General features: G+C 41.3%; 1 protein-coding gene across 1 annotated transcript in view; it reads right to left on the reverse strand.

Moving 5' to 3' along the window:
• LOC108933571 (inactive tyrosine-protein kinase 7-like) overlaps positions 1-27,653 on the reverse strand; it is a 68,053-nt gene that overhangs the window by 16,703 nt on the left and 23,697 nt on the right. The window contains exons 2-6 of the mRNA XM_018750742.2: positions 14,079-14,375; positions 7,459-7,561; positions 7,172-7,356; positions 5,763-5,910; positions 1,240-1,370 (exon numbers count right to left, since the gene is read on the reverse strand). Of these exons, the coding sequence (XP_018606258.1) occupies positions 1,240-1,370; positions 5,763-5,910; positions 7,172-7,356; positions 7,459-7,561; positions 14,079-14,375 (864 nt within the window). The remainder of the gene's footprint in view (positions 1-1,239; positions 1,371-5,762; positions 5,911-7,171; positions 7,357-7,458; positions 7,562-14,078; positions 14,376-27,653) is intronic.

A 27,653-nucleotide genomic window follows, 5' to 3' on the forward strand; every position in this document is an offset into this window, starting at 1 on the left:
CTGCGTGAGGAGTCAAAAGACTGAACCTGCTGGGACATGATGCTCTGTAAAGCTTTATCAGATTAGTTGCAGATTATGAGATTTACTAGAGTTATAGAGGCCCCCACTTCAGGGAAATTAAACTGCAGAAATCAGCCTTGGTAACTTTAGCCAAAAGTTCTCCTGAGTCAAGGAACTATTGGCATTTGAATAAGGGCATGACTATATCAGTCTCCTCCTAAGAGACCCCACTGACTGCTATAATTTCTACTAAGGACACAGAACTCATAGCCCCCTTTCACCTAAAGTCAAGAGTATTTAGGGAGCCAGTTCAATGCAAGCTTCCTGTTACAGCTGTTAAACCCTTGAGTAAAGTACTCATGTTCTCTCGTAAAAATTCCAGCTTTACAAGTGGTCAAATACCATAAGTTCCTTTGGACAGAAGAATCAGCTAACCAAAGAATCATCATCAAAAAATAAAACCAACAAGAGGACAACTGCCTGTTCATACAGTGACTGCAATCACTTCAGTTGGTCATACAATACTCATTTCAATGCAGTTACAAAGACTTGCTTTCTGCACCTGAGGAACATGTCTACATTAAAACGCTTTTACTCTGAATTGGATACTGAGAAGCGAGTCCATGCCTACGTTTACACCAAGCTCAACTATTGCAGCTCTTTGTTGCCTGGATACCCTGCTGTCATCTTCCCCTGCAACTCGTTCAAAATGTGGCAGCCAACATTATCACTGGTACCTGGAAATACAGCCACGGTTATTACAGTTTCACCGGCTACCCGGTGCATATAGATGAATCTTCAAGACATTGCTCCTAGCCTGCAAGATGATTAGTGCACTTAGTGCATATAATAAATACTTCTGTGTAGTCTGAACTCGTCCTGGGTGTGTCCCCTCCCCCTCCAGCCTTACGCCCTGTGTTGCCAGGTTAGGCTCCGGCTCCCCGTGGCCCCGTATGGGACAAGCGGTTCAGACAATGTGTGTGTAGTCTGAAAATGACTCCTCTAACTTTAACCCAATCTTCATTTAACATCAGGAGTGAGTGGTGGGGTCAACAGAGGAACAGCAGTGTAAGCTGCAGCCTGTTTTAATGTACTGTGTGTATATTTTACAAATCAGTTTTATATAAAGGATATTATCAAAAGTATCTTTCAAAGAGTAATGTTATGTCTCTGAATGAGTCTGATAATCTAACCGCAGACTGAGGTGACCAACTAGAAGTCACTAGCTTTTGCTCGTACCAGCCAGTCGGAGGCTGGCTTGCAGGGTGACAGCAGGACCCCGGGGTCCCTGGGCCACACACTTGTAGAGTCCTGTGTTGCGGTTCTTCACTTGGGTGATGAGCAAGGTGCCATTGGTGAAAAGGAAAAATCTGTGGTGAGGAAGAGAGCAAGAGACACAACAGCATGTCAGCTACAAGTTGAGGGGTAACCAGAACTAACATTAAAAATTAATGACTACTACATATATCACCACTGTATTGTTGTCATCGTCATCATCATACTACATTATTCTGAGATGTATGGCTCTTTCAAGAAAAGTGTCCGCTAAATGAACAAATGAGGAAAACTGAAACTATGTGCAAGTAATGCTTAAGAACCTGTAGTTCCCGGATCAGAGTCAAGGAAAAAGTTCCCAGAACAGCTATTTGACTGTTCACCATTAAAGAACAAGAAGCACAGGCAGCAAAAAATAACTGTACCCAAGGCAAAGGTAGAAATGATGTTGCTGCACCATAAAAATGAAGATAATTATTTCAACATTCATTTGTATGAGAAACTGAGGTAAATACAAAAAAAAAAGATAAACCCATATCTCCGCAAGATCAATAGCAAGTTCTCAACTAATGCAACTGGGTTTTTCCATCATTTCAGCTGTGATACACTCAATCAAAATGTCAGTCAAGGCTGATTAAGACTGCATTGTGGAACAAAAATCAGTATAAAAGCCTGACTGTCACTCCCACAACATTTTCAAGTACAGGATTCTCTTGGATAATGAAGGATTCTTTTATGAGAGCTTTGAGTTATGAGCAAATTTGTACCTAAAAATCCCTACAACAACCTATCAGCTGCCACTTCTGAAAAATGCATTACAAGAAGATATTTCCAATCAAAATGTACCTTGGTCGAGAACCACGCAAGGCAAACGCCTTTATCTAGGGGTTTGGTTCTTCTAAGCATGCAAGTCATCAAAAACCTAGTGACAGCTCACAAGCATCTCTCAAGAATCTTTTGATTATTTATCATCTTAGTTGAAGGATGTACTACAGGTGACTACTGCAGGTTCTTCCAGGGTAAGCTCTGGACCCCCTGAATCCTGACTTGGACAAGCTGTTCACAAGAGTGAGCAAGTAAGAGCAGTACAGGTAAGGTAGGAAGAAGTCAGAAGACAGGAGCCAAGGGTAGCTTGGAGAGAACACCCAAAATGTGGATTAAAATTTTGTGACAGGTTTTAATATATTTGGTTCAACCCCCAAAATTGTTGGTTAAAAAAACCCAACAATTACTCATCATTCCTGCTGAAAAGACTTACTTCTGTTCTAGAATCCAAATAGGTCAGTTTTAAAAATAAAAAGAGCTATTCAACCGCAGCCACAGAGAGACCACAGTGTGGCAGTTATGATCCTCCTACAGAATGAGCCAACAACAATTATCCTATCTGGCCCTGTTCAGCTCCTTCCCTTTGAGGTGCAATTACATCTGAATAATCCAATTGGTGTGCACTAATGGAACTACGGGATTCCAATATAGTATGCATTAGATCTACAATTTTCAACATATATTTCACTTACACTATTATGATAACAAAACCTGATGGCAAAGGCTCGCAGGAGGAAAACTAAATAGAGCACGGGTATGACGATTAATGGATCCCATCTAAACACCACTGCATCTCCTGTGGACCTTATCAAACAGGCAATTTGAATTAATGTAGGCAGTACTAAGGCGGGCAAGGGTACCGTGCCAGTCATGCGGTACCGCCATAGTTTTGCAGTTGTGTGATACTGCGTCAGAGAGAAGACTGTTGATGTCCATGGGGGCTTAAAGACACAGTTGACAGCTTTTCACTTGAGTATCATTAGGTAGGACAGCTGCCTGAGAGAATGTCATGCTTGTGCTGGATAGTGTCAACATCCAAACCGAAGCCTGTAACTAGTAGGGGAAAGCCTAAAGACCACACTATTCCAGCAGAATAACCTGGTACTCCACAAAAAGCTGACCCTAAAGATTCATGTCCTTGTATAGTGTCAAATGTTCGCTAACATAGGGCACCCTGCAGAATGCCATTCAGTTTATAATGTGAAATTAATATTGCAAGAAAATTTTAATATGTGCAAGGAATGTTAGTTAAAATGAAGTGCAGGGCAGGCAAAAAAATTACTCTATAGAGGCAACCAACCATTTTTTCAGCGAGAAATAGGATTTTCCCCTCACTTACTTTCATGAACAGTAAAACACGTTGAAACAATGTACTGGGACAGCCATGAGGTCTTTAATAAAGACTGCCATTTAAATTCTGCCTTCACTCCAGAACAGCTATAATTGTTTGTTTCCCCCACATACATTTGAAGAGATTGTTGACAGACTTCCCTGTGTATTAACTCAAGGAATTTACAGGTGCTTTTTCTACAACATTCATGCCTTTGGTGACCTAAAGAAGCTTTCATCCTCTGTTGTGGCAGTAAGAACTTGGTAACTTAACCAATTATGTAAATCATTTTGAAAAGACAGACTGTCAAGGATGAATGGTATTTTGGCTATCAAGAATTCTGATTAATCAAAACCTGAATCCATAACTTCCCTGGAACAAAAATACCACCTGAAGTGAAAGTGAAGAGGGGAAGGGAGGAGAGAAAAAAAAAAAAAAACCTGACAATTCTGAAGGAAATAGTCCACTTAATTTCTGCAGGATGAATTCCCATCCTGGGCTTCTCTGCTGGCTGACCCAAATGCCGCACCGAGAAGTATTCTGATTCAAATTCTGTACTTTTTTGATAATGAAGACAATGCAAGAGCTGCTATGAAGAAATGTGACATTACCTTCAAAGATTCTCATCTGCAATTCTACACTGGCTCACAATAGTGAGCAAAACAGCAGCTATTCTACAGCTACCAAACCCCATACCTGCCCTAGAAAGTACCCAAGTTTACTTTTCTTTCCTTAGCTTCAACTACAGAAGTAGTTAAATACCAGTAGGGATAAGTGCTGTTGAGTTGAATTTTACTTTCCATTGTCTTCTTCCACACTTGCCTTTGGGTTGCAAACACAGGGACAAAATATAAAATCCTCACACTCTGAGTTAGATTCAAACCCATGTCCAAATGAGCATCACAGGAGTTGGAGTACCAACTTCACCTGCTATCACCATGCTGCCAACTTCAAGAACTGCTTTTGTGATGAACAAGGTTCTTTTGTATACCAATTTCATTCACAGAATTTACCACACTTACATCTTATTATTTTTTTATAGGTTTCATATGATACAAACTTACTAGAACAGAGTACACACACACACACACTTTCTGAACTGCTTGTCCCATACGGGGTCATGGGGAACCAGAGCCTACCCGGCAACACAGGGCGTAAGGCCGGAGGGGGAGGGGACACACCCAGGACGGGACGCCAGTCTGTCGCAAGGCACCCCAAGCGGGACTTGAACCCCACACCCACCGGAGAGCAAGACCCCATCCAACCCACTGCGCCACCGCACCCCCCAGAACAGAGTACATTAAACTACAAAACAACTCAAAAACCTTGATTTATTGCTCTCTGATCCACATAACGCAGCTACCATCATAAATACGTGGATGACTCACCTGAACTGTCTCATTTGTTTCAGTTTCTCTGTGTGACCAATTAATACTTGATCTGTAACTGATAACTTGAACGAACTCTGGAAAATTAGGTTGCCGTCTCCTGTCATCTTCTTAGATGGAGCAGTATGACCATTGCAACCCTACGGCAACCCTTTCCATTTGCTTACACCTGTTTATAATTGCATTCACATACTATATCGTTTCTCTCTCTGTACTGTTCAAAACCAGTTCTGCTCCGTTTCTGAGCAAATAAAGTAATTGAAAAATGGGGTTAATATGGTGGCTGCCTCCTTCTGGCCATTGGGGTCAACAGGAAACAGTGGCCAACCCTTAACTGTCAAATGCTTACATCTTACTGTTAAATTATTTCTGTTGAATGCCAGAGCATGAAAGTAATAGTAGGAAAAAAGCTAAAATTTCTTGAAGTCAGTCATTGCTAAGCAGTGTTCACCATAAAAATCATTTAGCATGTAAGCGCATGGATTAGTAAGTTCACAAAAGGTATTACATATGAAATTCCTACAAGATGTCAGTTAACATCTCATTCCTCAGCAACAAGATTTGTACAAAGGCATGCTATGACACTTTCTACACATACAGACCATCATACAGATAAAGATCACTTACCATAATATTTTATTAAGATAAAAAGGCTTCCATACTGTCGTCACAGAGAGTACCTTTCCCATATCAAGTCATAACAAAACCTTACAAATGGAAACTACAGCCACTCTTTACATAACATTATAATGCTTTGTGTGCAGTTATGTATACTGTATTTCTACTAGCTATCAATTGCTTAAAGTAAAACTGTAGACACTTTGGGGTCCGAGTACTTTTGGAGCTTACACAATTACACATCACTCATCTTCATGAAGAGACATGTGAAAAAGTTTCACCTTTAACAAGGATGAGTACAAGAAACAAAGCAGCTAGAGCAGTACCGGGACTTATTGGTGATGAGGTCATTTTCATGATACCACTCGACGGTGGGAGGAGGCTCGGCTGCAAACTGGCAGTGAAAGATGGCCTCCTCGTTGCGCAGGACGACCTGGTCCTCTGGAACAATGACAGGCTGAGGAAAGCTCTTGTCTAAGGAAGAACAGGCAAAGCCAAAGACAGGAGGGAAAAAAATTCCTGGGCTCAATTAAAGCACTCAAAGCCAACAGATGTGCACCACAAGCAGAGCAGCTTAAGACAATACATTTTTCCAGTATTTGTAGGGTGTCTGTTGTACAGTCTGAATTTTTGATAACTTCAATTCTATACAGCTTTAAACAATGCAACAGAGAATGTACTCAAGATTTAAGTACAGTTTCTGATAATTCATTCATTCATTCTACTTTTTATTTTCCAGATAATACACCTAAAGTGGCTTCAACTGAAGGTCAGCTGTACCCCAAATGACGATGGATATGAAAGTTAACATTGCTATAATCTGCTAATCTGCTTTGCATTTTACAGATCAAATCTTGTACAAAAGCAAAGTTTACTAAAAATTCAAAGCCACAAGCACTTTATAGACACCTTATATATGAAGCAATGCATCATGTCACTGCGACTTAGTAATTACTATTCATTTTACTGCTACTCTCCCATGTAGAAGCATAGCTAGTAATTATAGCCTCCCTGTAAGAATATTGCATCAAGGAAATTGCTGCTATACAAATTGGTTTTTCCCTTGTAGGTCCGCTCTATATGTTTGGGCTCCTTCAGTTGTTACCATAGTCACATGTTTTGATGTGCACAGGCACTGTCATTGAGTTCTATATTCAAATCTACCATTTATGAGTTGGGAAATGATTAGAAAACATAGAATGCTGGGAGGAGAATGGGCGTTATGATAATCAACACCATTCATTCTCCATATTCCTTATGCTATATAGGCCAAAGCGTAGCTCTGGTTCACATCGTTTTCCTTATTAGATACTGCTAACGGACATCAGAAAATGACTTGTTGGGGTATTAAATAAGCAGACATGTAAACGAACTGCTGGTAGGTTTGTCAAGTCCCATTTCACACCTTAACTCACAAAAAACTGCAGATGACAGTTTTAGAGACTTCGGAAAAATACTGAGCAGCTCATGAGAAATATTGATCCGCATTCCAAATATTGATCTGCATTGTAGTCATGTTCTGAACATTGTAGAGCCTTATGGCTGCGAATAGAAATGACTTCCGATAGTGCTCCTTGGAGCATTGCAAGTGGACCAGCCTGTTGCAGGAAGTGTTGCTGTGTCTCACCAAGGCAGTATCACAGGATGTGAGTTGTTACCCATGACAGACTGTTTGTTCAATAGAAAACCACCACAGGACATACTCACTGTCTCTCTGAGACACACATACACCCACCTACGATGCTGAGGGTAAAGTTGTTGCGGCTGCAGACCTGCCCGGCAGCGTTCCTGGCACAGCAGTAGTACAGGCCGTTGTCATCGGGGCTGGCACTTGGCAGAGTGAGGGTGCGCTCTTTGTTGTTGATCTCATGGCTCTTCTCCGTCAGCCGAACGCCATCCCTGAACCACTGGCATGTCGGCCTTGAAAGGGATCAAGAATGTTTAGCGGCAAGCACCCTCTAGTGATTGGCATGACATCACTCAGGGGAGAGCGCTCTCAGGGTCAGGGGTACAGTCCCTCACCGTGGGTGTCCGTCGATGTGGCAGTGCAGTGTGACGGCTACAGAACTCTTGATGTCTGCCTCCGATTCAGGCTCCTTCAGAGTCACTCCTCCACTCTCAAGCCCTGACAACACATATGCATATGTTAAATCATATTAACTAGAACAACCTTGTGTATTGTGAAAACATCAGAAAATAGAGATGTAAAAAAAGCAACTAGGTTTTGTTTTAAAAAGCTACCACACAACACGGTTTAATCCAGAAGTATAAAACTCCCAGCCAGTTGACACCAACCATGGAAGCCTACGGGTTTTAATAAGCAACAAAGGTTCTCGGTTCTGGCTCTGTTGTGGTAGAATGACCTCCCCCTCTCACTCACAACTGCTGAATCTGTCCACAATTAAAAAGGATCTTAAAACTCACCTCTTCAAGACTTACTTTGCCCATGATCTCTTAAGGTCATGTAAGGTGTAAATGATCATGACCGGATAAACATTTACGTTACGTTAGAGGAATGGCTTTGTAAAAGTTTATATGTTGGGGGGGGGAAAAAAAAAAGAAATTACTAGGAAGGTGATTTGGAATCATGGATACTTGGATAGAGTTTTATGCAACTACTCATGTGATGCACATTGGTTCATATGGTGGAAAGAAACTAACTGCACTGAATCGTGCGTCTGCATCCATGTCTTTCTGCTAATGTAACGTACAAACTATTTACGAGATGTACGCTGCTTTGGAAGAAAGCATCTGCTAAATGAATACACGTAAATGTAAACTAATAGAGAAGACAATGTGGTGTGCTACTCACTGGTGGCCTGGAAGTTCCAGGACAACCAGCCAAACAGGCCATGTTCTGGCATGCGCCACAAAGATGGCATCCTTCTAGAGACAGCTGCTGAGTAAACATAGTCCTCCTGTTTTCTTATACAGGTTCTAACAGCTAGTGAGATGAAAGTAAAAGGGCAGATTTAAAAGCAGCCAAAGAGGGACTGGAGGGCTCAAGAATGGTTTTGCGGTGACAACAATTAAAACACAAACTGACATGGCATTGAGAGCACTTTGGAACTCACACGTCGGCAGATGCCAATTTGATCCTTGAATATAGCTGGCCAATAAGGCAGCACAACAAAAAAAACCATGCAAAAATGAAAATATATAACAGGTTTTGTAATAAATGCATTTCATACAGTATATTAGGTTAAGCATATGAATACAGCAATATGGAAAATGAATCCTGGGCAAATACTACCACTGTAGGAACACATAGCATGAGGTAAATGGTTGCCATGGTAATTTTGTCTATTAAAATCTACAGAAAAGGCTTTAGGCCACGTGTCCAACATGCAGTCTGAGGACCCATTTTGCATAATCAGAGTGACAAGAACATTTGTACACTATGCCTACCACGAGCACAATAAATTCAATGACATGATATTACACCAACACAGATACACTTGAAGACACAGCACACCCAAGTAAAATACAAAGTAAGCTTCCAGTTTGGGCATTTAAAATTTACAATGACAATTGCCTTCAGCAAAAAAAAAAAAAAAAAAAAAAAAGCTGGACACCTCCTTGAGGCATGGGATCAAACGGCTAACTGTATAAATCAGGTTACTATTTTAAAGTCTACTCGGGTATTAATTTTTAATGAATGGACAGATGCAAGGGGCGCGGTGGTGCAGTGGGTTGGACCACAGTCCTGCTCTCCGGTGGGTCTGGGGTTCAAGTCCTGCTTGGGGTGCCTTGTGATGGACTGGCGTCCTGTCCTGAGTGTGTCCCCTCCCCCTCTGGCCTTACGTCCTGTGTTACCGGGTAGGCTCCGGTTCCCCGTGACCCTGTATGGGACAAGTGGTTCTGAAAATATATATATATATGTGTGTGTGTGTGTGTGTGTGTGTGTGTGTGTGTGTGTGTGTGTGTGGACAGATGCCACATTACATACCTTAGTCATGGTCACTAAAGTCAAGCAAGAAATGATTTGAAAAAAAAGAGTCAAAAACCTGTGTTCTAGGCAGGGCTGTGGAGTCGGTACACAAAACCTTTGACTCCGACTCCTCAATTTATGGTACCGCAGACTCAGACTCCTCAATTTACACTGTCTGAAACCACTTGTCCCAGGCAGGGTCGTGGCGAACTGGAGCCTAACCTGGCAACACAGGGTGCAAGTCTGGAGGGGGAGGGGGACACACTCATGACGGCACCCCAAGTACGACTCGAACCTCTGACCCGTCAGAGAGCGGGACCCAGCCAAACCCACCACACCACCCTATTCAATTTATAATTAGTCTAATTAATTATATTCCCTGTATTGACTGAAAACACACAACATACAAGGCATTTCATCACTGCCAAAGTGAATCAGGCTACTTTTTATGCACCTTAACCTGTTAAAATTTAGGTTTAAAGGCTAGAGCTATGCTATTGTGGAGTTTTTACATTATTTATTAGAGAAATTACAAACTGAGTAATATTAAACATAACTTACAAAATTAAAAAAAAAAAAAAAAGAGGCTACATTTTATCAAAAGGTTATAAAGTAAAAGGATATTATAGAAATAAGATATACAAATGCTATAAAAGGCAATCAGGAACATCTTTCTTTACCAGTTCAAAAATCTGAAGTACATCCTACTACAAAAATTTCAAAGTTTTTTTAAAAAAAATACAAAATCAACTTAACAGATTACCATTTTAAAAGAAATAAACTCAATTAGGTACAAAACCCTTCCTTTTCCAGACCAAAGCATTGTTTTAATATAAAATGCAAGTGAGTGTAACATGAAAGATTACATTAAGTGAAATTAAAATTATACTGTAAGAGATTGAGAAGTTCATCCCTACAAAATTTCTAAAGAAACACTGCATCTATAGCATAGGGTTTAAGTCAAAAATCCAAACTTAACAACTTGTTCTTAGAAACAGAATACCTTCTGTCAGATCCTCCTTCATAGAAGCCCTTACATCTGATTTGATCATTTTCAGTGCAGAAAAGAGAGTCTTTCAACACTGACTTGGGCAGGTAGAATTGCTGCTACAATTCTAGCTACATCACTAGTAACCTCTGAATAAGCAGGGATGACTACTTCTATAGTCAGTTTCGATGGGCGGTCATACTTTTCCACTTCTTTTAATCCATTTGAAAAATCTTCCTGAAATTTCTTTGTTTGGACCAGCGCTGTGGAGTCGGAACATTTTTACCGATTCCCGTAACCCAGTAATTGCTTCCGACTGACTCCACAGCCTTGGTTCTAGGCCCAACACACTAAAGCAACTAGAATGAGCCACAGAAAAATGTCAACATAAATTCAGCAATAAAGACACTAGAAAGAGTTTGGAAAGAAACTGAGTGCGAGTGATCTGCATGAATGACAGACATAAAGACGGAGCTGAGAGCGAGGTTGCGTTTTCCTCGGTGGCACCTCTATTGCTGTGAGACTGAATGAAGGCTGACAGGGAGCCTCCACATCTGGGGGAAACTGACACTCACACAGCAGGTATGGTTTGTGTTTCTTTAGGAAAGGGGAAAAAAGAAATTCCACAGAGATGTAAGCAGTGTCTGGAGAACAGTAGGAAACCTTGCACCTTAGGAAGCTGCTGATTGGCCTCAGTACGACCTCTTCCTTTCAAACACGCCCATCAGTGTTCGCCAGGGTTTCCGAAAACCTCACTATAAGTTAACGGTGGTCGAAACAAGGGGCACAACTAACAAAACTCAGTCAAACTTCTGCAAGAGCACCGGACTAGTCTGGGAGGTTCCGATTAACAAAGTCCTTCAGAGGCCTAAGAATACTACCTTGAACCCCCTTCAAGACTTCCCCTTTGTTTCTAACTTCCCAGAACTCCCATGTTTGACCAAGCTCTTTTTAAAACCTGCTCCATTTAAATATTTCAGCAGCTTACATCTTGGTGTCCCAAAGAAAAGTGCTAGACAGCCTGTTAAAGAAAAGTAATAAGTGTCACTTTAGTAAATTGCCAGGACAGTATGATCTCCCACACCACCAGCTGCACTCCTGAAGTCTTCATCCTCAGGTTGCTTTTTAGTCACATTTGAGCAATTTGCAACTTTAACTTATGACATCCTCCACACTAGACATCTGAGCGCATAACATCAATGGGCACCAGTTTCATAAAATTTTACATGTTTTATTCACATTTTGTACACTTGTGGTGAGTCTGGTCTGATCCTACTGGGAAGACAAAGGAAATTAATGGATGACATTATAATGAAGAGCATGAGGTATCAAATGCTGGATTCAAGAGTTGAGAGAGAGAGAGAGAGAGAGAGAGAGAGAGAGAGAGAGAGAGAGAGAGAGAGAGAGAGAGAGAGACAATCACTTTCAGGCTAATAAGGTCTGAAGCCCATAAATTCCAAAAAGAAATGTAAAATTTGTGATAATGACTGGGAATGAAAATCGGTTAAAGGATGTAACATGGCACTCGTTTATAATCCATGTTTTGCAGTTGCTTTATATATCAAATGGGCCACTCAGTTTTGGATGGGAAGACCAAAAACACATATGCAACGTCAATGTGCAAAGGTCTTACAGAAGCATTTACGCAGCCAGAAGCAATAATCACAAGACCCTAGTAGCCTGAACAAAAATAAAAGTTCCCATTCAGCCAGCGGGCCGCTCACCTCGCACACTGCAGAAACAGCCTCCTGTTTGGCTCACCTTCTCCATTATCTGACACATGCAACTCAATTACAAGCAATTAGTCTTGGCCCACTGTACAAAGGAGCCCTTTGTGTGACCTTTTGAGGCCCCCAGAAAATGTTTTCCCGTGTTTCATTCTGAATCAGATTAACAGGACATCGTGCTTTAAATAAAATTTAAAAAAAGAAAGAAACCTGTTCTTTTAAAGTTTCATTGCCATGATGAATAGTCGTCACTTGCCACGTAACAGTACGATCAGCATAGAGATTGTCACTACCATTGGACCCTAAGGATGCAGGTTGGTGTCCTGTCTTTTTTTGTCGTAGCCCCCATCAAGGTACTAACTCTGAATTACTCCAGTAAAACTCACCTTGGTTGTATAAATGGGTAAATCATTGTAAGTAGCTGAAGTCACCTTAGTTGGAGGCACCAGCTAAATGAGAATGTAAATGTATAAAACTAAATAACAGGGTCACAAAGCCTGGGATTGGGGGGGGAGTTGGGAAAACAATACAAGTAATACCAGGACATAACATGTCATTAAGAGTTATATGGTGTAAGATGTTTCAGCAGCGGGGATGGATGGGTGGAGGCAGTGGAGAAATGAAAACTGGCCCCCGATGAAAGAGAAGACTCTCAGGGGTTGGCGCAAGCCCAGAGGGCAATGGCAAATGCTGGGAAATAAGAACTCAGAGGTCTTGTAAGAAATTGATCCTAGCTCTTCCTTGAGGACACAAACACAAAAATAAACTGGCCATTTGTATGAGAAGCTATCATGACATGCTGGAGCACTGGTTTAAAAGCAGAAACAGTTCTTTAGAGATTAAACCCAACACGAAGCCAGTATAGCGTAATAAGCATATAAATCAGTATTACTTAAGATTCTATACAAAGAAAACTTGCTTTTTAAAGAAAAGGAAAAGAGATTTCTCCAAAAAAAACATGATATAAAAAAAACGGGAGTTTAGTTTGTTAATATAATTTTCTCTCAGTTGGGTAATTCACCTTTTCCCCCCCATTTAACCTGCCTTTAAAAGAAATTAAACAAAAATAAAAGAAAACTGGCATCATTAAAACTTGTTCTGTGTAAAAATTTAAGAGATTTTTTTTCCTCAAGAGCACTGAATAAAGGATATTTTATGACTACTAACACAGCAGATCTGTTGCAATGGAAACGGTGCTCCTAAAATAGCCGACACTGCAGAAGATGCTTGCGCTACATTTATTAATTTAGCCGACGCTTTTCTCCAAAGCAGCGGCGGGCACAGTGGGTTTGGCCTGTGCCCACTCTCTGCCGGGTCTAGGGTTCGAGCCCTGCTTGGTGGGGGGGCCTTGCAACGGACTGGCATACCGTCCTGGGTGTCCCACCCCCATGCGCCTTGTGTTGCTGGGTTAGGCTTCGGTTCGTCACGACCCTGCTCAGGACAAGCGGTTTCAGAGAGTGCATTTTCTCCAAAACAACTTACACTGAAGCTACTTACAGTGATTTACCCCTATATACAGCTGGGTAATTTTATTGGCGCAATTTAGGGTAAGTATGTACCTTGCTCAAGGGTACTACAGTTGGAAGTGGGATTCGAACCAGCAACGTATTTGTCCAAAGGAAGCAACTGTAACTACCACGGTGTCCAAATGCCACTGTGCTTATTGCACTTCATACATGTCTGTGTGTATATATATAAATAAAACAGAAGACAAATGACAATTTTGCACGTTCAGCTGCAGCATGTTATTTACTGCCCAATACAACAAGTCATACCTTTTCTTTGCCATTTTTTTGCTCTTTAGATTAAATTTTTACCCAAAAATGACAACATATATATTGAGGCAGCTGCAGCTATTACACTGGAGAAATTAGTGATTCATTAACATCCAGCTGAAGAGTGCTAGGGAGGCCCACATTTTCCATAACACCACCAGCCCTAGTCTTCAATTTTACTCTTTACCTACAGGGTGAGACAATGAGTAAAGCACACTCACATTTAATGTTGAAAGAGGCATTGGCTGAGCGGATCTCGTCACCGCTGGAGACATGCTTGGCCACGCACTGGAAGGTTCCGGAGTCCAGCTGACGGTCGACGGAGGCAAACTTGAGGTTACCACCCTCATGGAATCGGCGCTCCGAATCAGCCACCTCCTGGCCATTGTGCAGCCATGTGTAGCGCACGTCTGCTGGGTTGCTGACCTCGCATCGCAGCATTGCACTACGTCCATGCAAGGCATCCTGGGACTTTGGCTCCCTGGTGAAATGGATGGACAAGGCCTGTACACAAACAACTGGGAAAGGGAGGGGGCAGACAGACATAAGGAGAATGTTTATTCTCATTAAAAAAAAAAAAGTTACTGTTTACTCATATATTAGCTGCATGAGGTCTGCCTTCAAAACCCAGAATATGCAGTTTTTCAGTTCTTAATTTTTACATCTTTTAAACTGGAGTTGAAAGCTGAACTGTTGCAATATCTGGGACTGGAACCCTCTGTGAGCCAATAGCAGTGATGGATAACTGGTCCTTAATATTTGCAGCTGAAGTCTTGAACTGCAAAACATGAAGTTTAAAAAAAAAAAAAACTTTCCCCTTTCATGCACACAATGAATAAATTAGCATTTTTTTCTTCTTCTTTTTACAAGAGTTGCTTTATATTACAATATAGTCTGCAAGTATTTGGACAGAGAGAGTTTCTATTGTTTTGACTACATCACGCTGAATTTCAAATGAAACAACTGTGAGGTTAAAGTGCAGACTGTCAGTTTTAATTTGAGAGTGTTTACATCTATATTGGGCGAACCTTGTAAGGATTACAGCCGTATTTAATAAACAGTCCTCTTGTTTTAAGGGACAAAAAGTAATTGGACACTTGGATGCTCAACTGTTTCTTGGCCTGCTGTATATCCTTGCATTGTTAGGTCATGCACAAGAGATCAAAACTGTTGGATGAATCAAGAACATGCTCCAAGGTACAAGCAGGAATGTTTCAAAGACTACCGTAAAGAGAAGAAAGCAGTTTAACCTCAATGCTTCACCACAATATGCAAACCATTGGTAAGCCTCTAGAAGAACGGCCAGGTGAGGTCTTTGTTTTTTTTTTTTTTTTAAAAAAAAAAAAAACCCCCAAGTGGTAAGGACTGGTGAGACTATAATTAGGTACCAGAGTGATGGATAGAGAAAAGTGTGGAGGACTAAAGGAACTACTCATGTCCCAAAGGACAGCAGCTCGTCTGGAAACATGGTGGAGGTACTATCGTAGCTTAGGAATATACAAATACAACAATGGGTATTTTATTCTGCACAGAGTTATCAGTTACCGATTTCTAATTTGAGAAATACCAAGGGAACTATACGTAATTGTGTAATAAACTTACAACAGTGATTCGTTCGGCTTCTACAATGCAGCTGAGACATTGATACTACTGCCTGCATGTCTTCAACAAACTGCAACATCTGTACCAAGGTAAAGAACTGTTATTGCCATTTTCACATGCAGAAACCTTACAAATCTTATATAGTTTCTCTCCATCAGCACCATTAACGGCATAAATAGGTGCAGAGACTATAACACACAAACACTATGTCTACAGAGATTGCTGTAACATATCACACTAGGTAGTGCCATTCCCAAACAGGATTTTCTGTTTCAGTTAAAAATGTAAATTAGGAAAATGCATCTCTCCCAAACCCTTGAAAAAAACGTTCTGAAGGAAATAAGGAGTGTTTAAATTACTATGCGAAAGGAGCGGTATATTATGGGACGTCAAGGTCTGTCAGTCTCCTGCTGCTTTGCTTTGTTTCTCCAAGGCCTTGGCCAACGGCAGATCCTCAAGGAGCTTCAAAGATGCATGAGAACAGAAAGCCCTCTACTCCCCTTGGCCTGAGAACATCCAGCAAGGGCCTTTGTGCCCCTGCCGCTAGCCACCCAAACAGGCCAATTAGCAAGCTCTCCCTCCACCAGCAGAGAGGCTACGTGGCGTGTTCATTTTTACGAGCGCTAATCTGCCTCTGTCACTGTTTCCAAGTATTTTCAGCCCAACAGAGGTGCCGGTGTGATGTCAACTGATGAGTCCCTTAGGCAAAACAGAACTAAAAGTGATTTAGTTTTTTTTTTTTTTTTTTGCCTCTAACAGACAAAATAAAGGAACTAGTGTCAAGTTAAAAAATTAGTTATTAATCAAGCCAAAAGCAAGTTTATATTTGTTTGCTACATCCTGAGATTTTACTAAAGTAATGCAATACAAGTGCTTCACTCTTAAGATACTATAGCAGGGACCTTCGAGATATGCAGAACATGGCAGTCACGTTCCCATGTTTTTCGTCACTGTGCTACCACCTGCCCTAAGTCAAACACTGCATGCCGGTGTCACAAAGCATCATACCCTAAAAGCTGTGTCAATAAAATATAGAACAAAATTTTCCATGTATTCATTGACAAACACACCAACAGACATCTGGTACACCTGAAAGATATTTTCTTAATGATCATTTATCACTTAGCTGGCACAGCGAGTAGCGCTGCTGTCTCTCAGCACCTGGGTGGTGTGAGATGACGTGGGTTCAATCCCCACTCAGTCTGTGTGGAGTTTGCATGTCCTTCCTGTGTCTGCGTGGGTTTCCTCTGGGTGCTCCCGTTTCCTCCCACTGTCCAAAGACATGCTGTTCAGGTTCCCCCATAGTTTGTTTGTGTGTGAGTGACAAAGGGAGTGTGTTCCACTGATGTATGGATGAGTGACCCATTGTAAGTAGTGTATCTAGCAGTGTAAGTCACTGCGGTGAATAAGGTGTGTGGGCTGGTAACACTGCAGAGTTCATTAGAAGTCGCTTTGGAGAAAAGCAACTAAATCTGCTAAATAAAGTAATGCAAATGTAATTAACGATAATCCGGTTTATCATCCGAATTCATCTGTCTGATGCACAGCTCACTGAGAGCTCAACTACACAAAATGAAAACACACAGACTAACGCCAACAAGATCCAGAGCTGAGGACCACTGCAGACAAGGCTTCTTTACAAAGCAAAGCAATGTGTAGCTCTCCAAGTCACGCTCTACTGGAATTGACAAAAAACTGATAAAATTTAATGACAAAAAGCTGCAAAAACTGAAAAATTTAACAAAGGCAAATACTTTTTTCATAGTGTGACATGAGCATGCAAACTGGAGAGTCCCGAGCGATGGGAAAAATTCAGCGGTTGTTCCCTTAAGTGAGGCGCACGCACACGCACACGCGTTCAGTGAAATATACGGTTGTAAATGGGAAATGGAAAGTCACATAAACACAAAGTAAAAATGAAAGATTTTTAAACCCACTTCTGCAACGTTCTCTTACTCTACCCCTGGGTCAAACTCTGCTGCAGCGTTTGAGTGGGGGGAGGCTGTTTAGAAGGCCTGTAAAAACCCCACATTTTTTAATCCAGTAGGGAACAAGAGCCCTCTGTGAGGTGGATCGACTGTTTGCCGCATGCGGGCTAACGTAAGCGCCCAAGGAGAGAGGAGGGGAAAGGGCCAAAAAACAAGGCAGAAAGAGCACTTCCATTTTTAAGAGCTGACAGCTGCCGACTGTCTGAGAGTCGGCGAGGATGAGGTTTCAACTAATGGGAGAGAGAAAATTTAGATACGCATAAAATATTCAGAAGGGAGGGGACGAAAAAAAAAAAAAACCCCTTGATTTGACACTGACAGATTCCATCCAGAGGCAGTTTTAAGAGAGGAATATGACACAGACATGAAATTCCCAGTCCAGATCCAAACAGCACATCTTAAAGTTTGCTCATAAGTAAGACTCTCAAAATAGTGGGCAAGGGGAGACGGCACTGCTGCATTTGAGCACGGGCAGTGTTATAAAAACCACAGCAAACAGACAGCCTGCAAAAAGAACCCCAGGAATTCCTATACAGAGAGGGGTAGAAAAATACATGCAAGTGTGAGACATATTTTACTCTCCTTGGATTAAGAAAAGTAGGACAGCACTCACAGTTGTATACGTGTTTATAGCAATATGAGATTATAACACGTGTTAGAATCTCAGATCACAACAAACAAATTTGCAGCTGTGAGTGCTGTCCTACTTTACTCTGCTCATTTTTCAAGGATCCAGCAACTGGTGTAAAAAAAACATTTTAACCGTTGCTGCGTGCATATATTTATTCTTCACTTCTAATCAAAGGGAAAATACAGACGACGTCAACAACGTAAAGGGCTTGCGGAACACAACCGCATTTTGTAGTGCTTGTACCGACTTATGCGGCACAGGTCTCCACAGAACCGGACAAACAAACTTCAACTGTTTTGCAAGTCCAGCTGAACTACACAGAGTATGGATGTCCTGCCCTGTGGTCCAACACGCAGTGAAAGCGTGTTCTCTTCTCGGGTCAAAATGATGAGAAGGTACTCTACCCAGGTAGAGCCAGCTGACAGATGGGTCAGTGTTGATGTCAGCATATGTTGGTACTAAATTTACTGTGTGGCTGAAGCCTTTATTGAAAGGCATTTATAAAGCTACAATATTTTTTTTTAGCCAATGTGAGAACCTTAACCTAGGTGCCGGATGTCTGTCCCGTGGATTTCTGTTCTACAGAAGTGCTTAATAACATACTGATGAGATCTGAAAGTAACACATGCGTATTAGACAAAGACACAAATCTTCAATTTATATCACGCAAGCCTTTACCTATAAAAAACTGCATACTTTGTACACTCAATTTTGACTGAAAATACACATTTTTCTTTCCTCATTAGACTCAGCTTCGATGGCTCTTCATGTATCTGAATGTTCAAAAATGCACCACCACCATCTTCCCTAGACACTGAAAACAAGTCTTCTTTACAAGTACAAATAAAGCCTGAAGGGGAATATTGCTCGTGAACATTGCAAAGGTGCACTGAGTCCAAGCAGCCTCTCCAGACTCCAGTTCTTCGGAGTTAGGCGAGGCGGCTGATCTGAGCCTGTGGCCAAGAACCCAGCAAGTTCTCACGAAAATGTGGCCTCCACCTGGAGACCCACATCGCTATAGGCTCTCTCAGTCCTTGCAGAGAAAACCATTTGACAGAGATACACAACCCCCTGAAGGTTCAAGGCAAACTGCTGGATTATGAGAAGTAATGCATTTCGCGATTTTGAACTGGGCTCCGAGACAGGAAACAGTAGTGCAAGTGCAACTTAATATTGTTTTTCTCATTGTAACCTCTGGAAGATCACAATATGTTCAGTGAAGATATATTCTGATTGACATGTTTAATAGCAAAACTTTCCAACCAACTGAACATGCTTAACTGGCATTCTCTTTGTCAGTACTGGAAAACAGGATGTGGGGACAGCCATGAAATGGGACTTACTGCTGTAAGGAAAATGGGTGGTTGTAACAAACACTTCCCTCAAATTCAGCAGCACTGTTATACCTGTGTCATCAATGGCCCCTCAACTTTCAATGAATGGGCCAAAAGAATCACAAGCAGACTCAAGCCTTTATGTTCAGATTCCAGTGAACAAAATTCTTCATGGCTTAGGAGAATTCCAAAAAAAGAAAAAAAAAAAAAAACCTGCATTATCACAAAAACTGGCAGAGAGGTGGTACCACGTGAGAAACAAAGAAGTTGGCTCTGTGTTTCAGTTCAAACCTATCCAGTCAGCCTCCTTCCGCATACAAAGCGCCATGTAGCTGCCAACTGTCCCCATATTTAGCAACGGAAACTGGTACGTGGGCATCATGCATCTCCTCTCCTAGAAGATTCGACATTTTATTGCCCCATCACATTTGTCAAAAAGGAATCAGAAAACCACACAATTTTTTCTTGAACTTCCATACCAAAGGACTGCAACACACTCCATATTTAGTTATTTTAAAAGTGTATTATGTATATACAGGTTTACAACCAATGATCATGGAAACTATTTTAAAGTCTTGGTCAAGGGATCATTTAGCAAGTTCAAGTTCCATATTCCAGTACAGTTCATGACATTGCCTCCTTCCTTTCCCCCCCAAAATAAAGCCCATGCTAATTTGACACAGAAGTGTCCTTTCTCCCATAGCTAGTCATCAGGGTAAAGACGGGTGTCCAGCAACTTGGAGATCATTGCAAGTAGTCAGTGTGTACTTCCCCACTGTCAGATGCAATTCAATATTCATTAGTTTTAGTACTTCAAAATCCTCAATTTTTCAACTCACGGGTTTCTAAGAGTTCAACTTGCATCGCTATGGAAAGCACAAAACTGAATGAGGACCACTTCTTTCAGATTCCGCCCAATGATGAAAATTACTTGAAACCTAGGTATTAAAATAGTGTTACTAATGTTAGGAATCAAAAAGGAAACTCTGGCAACTGGCAGCTTCTTGCATGGGCACTGATGTAGTTAGTTTAAATCTGAAATATGTGGTGGCAGTTTTTGAGGACAAAGGGCAGGAATTGCACCTTCCTGATGTTCAAAGGTAGGCTCAGTGCATGGCTTTGGGGGCACGGAAAGACCAAAGTACTGTATTTTTCATACACCCTCCCCCAAGCAGAGACAAAACTGATTCTTCAGTCTGACATAAACCTGAACAGACTGTAGAATACTGTAGGCTTTTGACATGCTTCAACAAGACACAAAAAAAACCCCCCAAAACAAACATGAAGTCAAGAATTAATCCATTAGTGTCCTAACCTGCTCAATGAAGTCAGGCTGTAACAGGTATTTGGGCACACAGAATTAGTCTGTAAGGATGGTGGTTCCCAAAGGAACTGTGGAAGGTCAAATGATGATTTGAAAAGCACTAAAAGCTAAAAGTCTGCGCATAGAATGTTATTTACTAAACAGGGTAACAATTTAGTACATGAACCAAAACTTCTACATCAAGACCACTTAATATTCACACATTTCATTACAGTATAGGAAATCTCAAGTGAAAATTATTTAAACGAGGGGTTGGCTTTGGGATTGCCACAATGTCTGGAGCATTGGCTTGAACTGTTTGCCTCAGCAACATTGGCATAAACCACAGTGGCACAAAAATTTAAAGCTGGAACGACAACATGCTACACAAAGAAGTCAGGACTACATAAAACCAAAACTGCAGCAGACCAGAAAGCTGGAGAGGAGGATGGGTGGGTAATTTCATTCCATTTGGTTCTTGCACAGCTGATGGGTTCAAAATGGAGTTACAAGTTTGCAGTGATCATCACAACCTTCACATAAAGCCTTCATAGTCATACCAACTTTGAAATAGACACCAAGCCTGGTACTGTTCTTCAGGGATGTGAAAAAAACTCAAACTTTCTCAGCTTTAATCAAATGTTCTTCTTGTTCCAATACCCACAGGGTTGCTGTTGAGGTATGCTTTCAACTACCCTTGAGATACAACACACCAGAGCTCACCTCTGATCTCAACAGGAGGTGAAGGGAGGGTGGCATTTCCCACGTCCCGTTTGTCATGCTCTCCTGATCCAAAACCCCCCGGTTAACCAAGATGTCAGCTCTTTGGCTCCATTGCCACAGCAACAGACTATTCTCTTCAGCTGCACGGCTCAAGGAGATGTAGTTCCCGTCCCGTTCAATGGAATTCCATGAGGACCAAGAGGCTTTCCTTAAACGAGAGCCACTTTGCAAATCCCATTCCAAGTGTGCTTGTGGTCCCTTCCACTTGGATATGCTTAGGCTCATTTCCACAGGGCTGAGGATCTCAAGAGGGTAGAATTTAATCATGAATTACAAATCCATGCCATGCTTTCCATTTTTTCCCCATTAGGCTGATGGCTATGATATCAGAAAGCAGTAAATTTGAATCTGAAGACATGTACACTTGCAAAAAGAGACACAAGTAATTTACATCACTACCTTTGTGAAATCATTCTACAGTTCAGCTTTGTAGAGATGAAAAATTGCTCGCAAACAACTATCAGAAACATTGCCTCTGTTGCGGGACACAGCCGTGCTCAGTTTCTCCCAGATGCCAAACTACAGCACAGCATATGACATCAAGCGACTGAAGCCTGGGGTGAGCCAAGATACATCTATAAATAACTGCTCGGAAGGAAGCGGTATCTAATCTGTCAGGATCCAAATCAATGCATACCTAGAAAGCCAAGACCGCATAACCAATCAGAGAAGTGGAGTGGCCTACTTTGTGACTTGCAGGAGAGGTACAGATGTGTTGTTCATTGGTACATCACAGTATAGGTTCACACTTTGGCAACAAACGGAGCCATTTCAGTGGTACACTAACATTACCAGACTACTGAAAATAAATGTCTTTACTAAAACTGCATCCTCTAGGGAAATGCTTACGATAGGATGGTGAATCCCACTATACCAAAAGGATCTATGTGATCAGAACTTCAAAAAGAGTGTGAGAGAGAAAGAGACTGGGGAGGGGTAGCATAGAGGAATCTCAGAGCAGGAGGCTGACAAAGGGATGAGCCTCTACATGATCAGCGCTCCACTTGCAGATGTATGATACACATGGCAGCAGGCAACCAGCTGCTGGAGGAGAGGAGTGTGAGACTATATGCAGCTGGGACCCCACCCCCGACAATCTGCCCTTACTGTTGCTATAATTAGGAGCTACACATTGTCACACATGGAAGAAACAAAAGGAAATGCAATGCTGAACATAATGCGACAAAGTGGTGAGGGGCTTCCTGTCTGGAAGGCAGTCTGGCAATCGAAGACACATGACAGCCATGCTTGAATCACAAATTGTCCACACTTATACTCATATTAGGAGCTCATTACACTATTAAACATGTCTGCAGCAATGTCATTTCCTCCTTAATTTTGCCTCAATTTGTGAGCCGTCAGAGGAGGGGTTGGATTATGCAACTCTTACAATAAAATATCAAGAAATGCAATAAAACAGCTGTTACATCATGCAGCCACAGAACTGTATTCTAATTGTTCACAACTTGTACTACTATTGCCCCGAGATACATTCTAATACAAGTCAGAGAGATCAAAGTTGGGATGTCATCTAGTTGTTGAGTATAACAAGTATAAAAAGATTCTGAAGCTAAAAGTAATGGTTTGCAAACACTGTCTCTAGTCCACAGCTCACACTAAACTGCATACAGACTCACCTCAAACTACTTTCATAGTTTCTTGTATTGCTTTCCTTGTAGCTCCTTGTCTGCCTTTGGCTTGACGACGCTTTTGGTTCTAATCATGAAAAAGCAGTGGAAGACGCTGATCATGGCAGTAGTTCAAAAATAGTTTCAGTTCATAGCCCTTTTCCGTGAAAACTCTGGCACACCATCTCTTATGGACCTTCTGAGTACCAAAATACCCCTTTGAACAATCCATGAGACTCAACAAGTGTAGTCATCCTCTCCAACACAACTGTTCAAATTGATTCTACCCAGTGTAAAAGCCTCCCTGGTACCAACAGATTGGTTTAGTGCAAAAATGTAATTTTCACCTCACACACCAGCATGTAGTGTAGTGGTTAAGGTTGTTGTCTTGAAATTTAGATGTCTACAGATGGGAGAAAAAAAAAAAAAAAACCACCACACTAAAAAGTCACTTATTTAACAAGTTGATTTGGACAAAGATGTTAAAGGTGAACATTTTAATGTGATTTAGTGATATTTTAGCATGAACTGGTGTCAATTTTGGGGCTTAGAAATACATAAAAAGGTTTTACCATTAAAATCAATGTTAGAGTTATGAGAATTCATCATGGATTTTTCTGCAACACTTTAAGCCTCATATGGTGGGGAAGACTATCATTAAAACTTGTGTCAATTACTTTAACATTATCATTACTCGACAGAACTAGGCAATTTTCTTTCATTAATTACTCTAATACTGTATGGTTGTCAACCTGCATTCATTCAGCTCTGTCATGATGTATAAATGGTCACAAAACATACTGTACACATATGATAGACTTTATGCGTCAAGTCAACCTTAAATACAAGAAAAAAAAAAACAAAGCAAATGAATTCCCATTCACTGAACAAGTCGACATTGTTTTACAGGGAGCATAAAAGCTGAGATTATAACAGGTGAAACAAGGGCGAACAAGGGCAAATGGGGGTTGAGACTTAATACAGAACGAGCCAAACTAACTGTGAAAAAAACCGCATGGTGGCTCTGGTCTCATGCCGCTCAACTGTAGGCAGGCGAGTGAAATTCAAACATTTCTCTCCTACATGAGAAGAAATGCCTCATAAGGTGTAGTTCTCAAGAAGTCGAATTCTTGCGGTTCGAACGGGCATATTTCAAGGTATGACTGTACTGGAGTTCCCTGCTGCCCATCTCACTGGTTAAAGACAGAGCTGAAGACTTTGAGCCCTGCATACACTTATAAAAACACACGCCAGATTCTTGCAAGCAACAACAACTCCTCTCTGTGCCTGCAGGACTTCCTGCGTTTCCTACATTCTACTAATCTACTTTTGGACGAGTAACTTAGGTTCCTGGTGTGCAGGAAATCTGGAAGATGGGATCCCAAGGAGTGCCTGGAGGAAAAAGGATCAAGGAGGAGGCATGGCTCAGGCACAAACCTGGCAGCAAGGCCAGTGTGTTACAAGGCCACTGCATGACTATAGCAGGTCCAGATGTGGAAGAACAGGGGTAGGAAACGATGGAACACGTGTGCCATACTGTTTCCCTAGTGGAGTGAACAGTGTATATCGTCTTATGGACTGTGGATGTCTCATGTCATTTCATCTGAGCAATCTTTAAATCAAACAAAGAAACTTTAAAAAAAAAAAAAAAAAAAAAACTATAATCTTACTGGGAGGTCCAATTGCAGCATTGTACAAAACATTCAGATGAAAGATGACACACTGAACGGAAGGTCATGCATAACTAAATGAAGGAATCAAACTATGCCAATTGTGTGTCAGTGTCTAAAGCTTGTCAGTTTTTTATACCCTGTGCTAGACATTACTTTTGTGAAAGGCATCTGCTAAATGGAAAAAATGTAAAATGTCAGTGTAGGGAAGAGACTCGGACAGCATGAAGTTGGACTGTGAACAGAAATCGGAAAGAAAAACCCCATCTTCCAAGAATCTCAGCTTAGGCATGCTGCCAGTTGCCCGCCATGTGGCACAAACACAATGAACCACAGTGCAGAGGACAGCTGTCTGAACTGTCAGGTAGTCTTCCACCAGGCACTGCGCACAAGCGAGACTACACCAGGCAACAGGCCAACACTACCTTGTCTCACGCAGAGTTTGTTTTCATAGTGCCCCCCAAACAATATAAACCCAAAGAACGAAGAGGAAGTCAGACGTTTCAGATAAGTCACCAACTGGACACTAAATGCTGGGAGGGGAAAAGCCAGAACTGCACAGCAAGTCAGGCAGCTTCTGAAACACATTTTCAAATTAAATTACTTTTTTTTTTTTTTTTTTTGCCCTTTTCTTTAAAAAATTTCAATAAATTATTCCAAAGTAATCCATTTGGCAACTGCAGAAAAGAAAACAAAAACTTCCAGGCTGAGGGCTGCAGAAAAATTAACCTTTGTGGGCTCAAGTACTGGCCTCCTGGGCATTCCACCCTAATACAGTGGGCATGTGAGGGTGCACCTATAGCTTGACAGTATAGTTTGATTGTCTAATGCAGAATGACCATCACTGCAGGAGGGTTACACATAAACCTCATTTGAATACTGTTGTGCACTTTCATACCTCCTTTCGTTAGTAAAAAGAAAGGCTAGTGAGAGCAGTTAAAGAAAAGCCTGAACAGAGTCAAACTGGAGCACAGCCTACAAATAAATGCTTCCAGTCCTCTTTGAAAGTGGACAGCTGCGGATGAGTGGACAAACAAATAGTTTAACAAGAACAATAAGCAAGATTGAACATTCCAGGCAAACAGTGATCAAACCCAACTGTGAACATGAGACCATGCTGACTTAAGCTCCAGCTGAGATCAGAAACGCATGGGGTGCAATTTTCAGAAAGAAGTGCCATCGTGTTTAATGACCTTGCCTGGTACAGTGCCATCTTCTTGAATATTTGATACCCTCCACTTTAATCTTTACAACATTTATGACCATTGATTTGAATCACACCTCAGCAGAACAGGGAGTAGAGGTCCAGTATACAGACTGACTATAAATGCAGCCTTCTAGCAGCTGCTGGACATGCAAGGTACAGTACAAATCAAAGCGAATGGAGTATTACACAGGGAATTTGCCATAACAGCACATGTGCTGCCTCAAAAGCAAATCGTGTTCTTGGACCGCTGTTGGGTTGCGGCCAAACAACTTTTTCCACTGTGATATTCAGAAAGAAACTTCATGTACAAAAACCCCCAGCGACATTTCTTCGGGGGGGGGGGGGGAGTATTGATAACATTATGTACAAGGTGTCATTCAGAGCAACACCTCAACAAAAGACACCCTAAAGAGTGTTTCGATGTTTTTCAAAGCCCCGAGACCACTCCATAACTATTAACAGACTTAAAACCACGTAAGTCAGCGCTACGTTAAAAGTAAATTAACTTTTTTCATACTCAGAAAAAAAAGTTTCAGAAGCATTAACTGTTTAGAGTTTCATACTTTCAAGAGCTGCAATAAACTAGTCTTGTATATTTTACAAAGGCATTTCAGAGGGGGAAAAAAAAAAAAGTTTATTACATGATTAAGTTGCATTATCATCACTGGAGACAGCAGGGATTGCATAAAATAAACATGCAAACTGCAGCCACTTTGGACCAGCTTTAGAACACAAATTGATGTGACGCTCAACCCTGAAAGTAAACTTGCTTATTAACGAAAAGAAAGGCTGTGGGCTCAGTATGTAAATCCAGGCAGCTGGTAGTATAGCGCTTAGAGCTGCTGCCTTTGGATCCAAAAGGTTGTTGGTTTGAATCACACCTACGTTGTAGTACCTTTTAGCAAGGTACTTACCTTAAACTGCACCAGTAAAAATTACCCAGCTGGATAGATGGGTAAATGATTGTAAGTTGCTTTGGAGAAAAGCGTGAGTTAAATGAATAAATGCAACATTGTTCAGAAGGCCTCCATTCCTCAGTACCCCATTCACACAAAAGCCACGGTACATTCCTGGGCACTCAGGCCTGAGGAGGCTTTTGACCTCGGCCCTTGGTCGCACCATCTAGCAAGGGGCATTCCAGGAGATACATGCGTACAGCCTGCTCTCCTGGTACTCGGATAAAACAAAGCAGAGGAGCAAAGCATCATCTAAACGAAAGTATGAAAGTTGTCACATCTATCGCCCAATTACCTGCTTTATTTTCACTATATTTCCATTTTTTCCTTAAGGAAGATGAATTTGCATGAGTACACTGTATGACTAGGCTCACAGGGGAACAAAGTGAGCTCAGTCCTTCATAATGCATGTGGTGTTACAGTGGGACAAAAATGGGCCTAAAGCAAACCCATGTCTAAAAATAAAGTCAGAGAACATGATTGCAATGTTTAATTTAAATCTTAAATACCAACAGTCCATAGTTTAAGGACAGAGCTTTTGTAGAGAGGTGAACAAGTCACTTACTGTTCAGAAAAATATATTTTTTTCCCTAGAGCCACACTCAGCAGTGTACTAATGATAAAATGAAATAATTGCCCGAGAATGAGCGATGAATTCTGAGGTTTTTGTAATGTACATATTTGTACACATCTG

This window comes from Scleropages formosus, chromosome 16, assembly GCF_900964775.1.
Source record: "Scleropages formosus chromosome 16, fSclFor1.1, whole genome shotgun sequence".
Taxonomy (NCBI): domain Eukaryota; kingdom Metazoa; phylum Chordata; class Actinopteri; order Osteoglossiformes; family Osteoglossidae; genus Scleropages; species Scleropages formosus.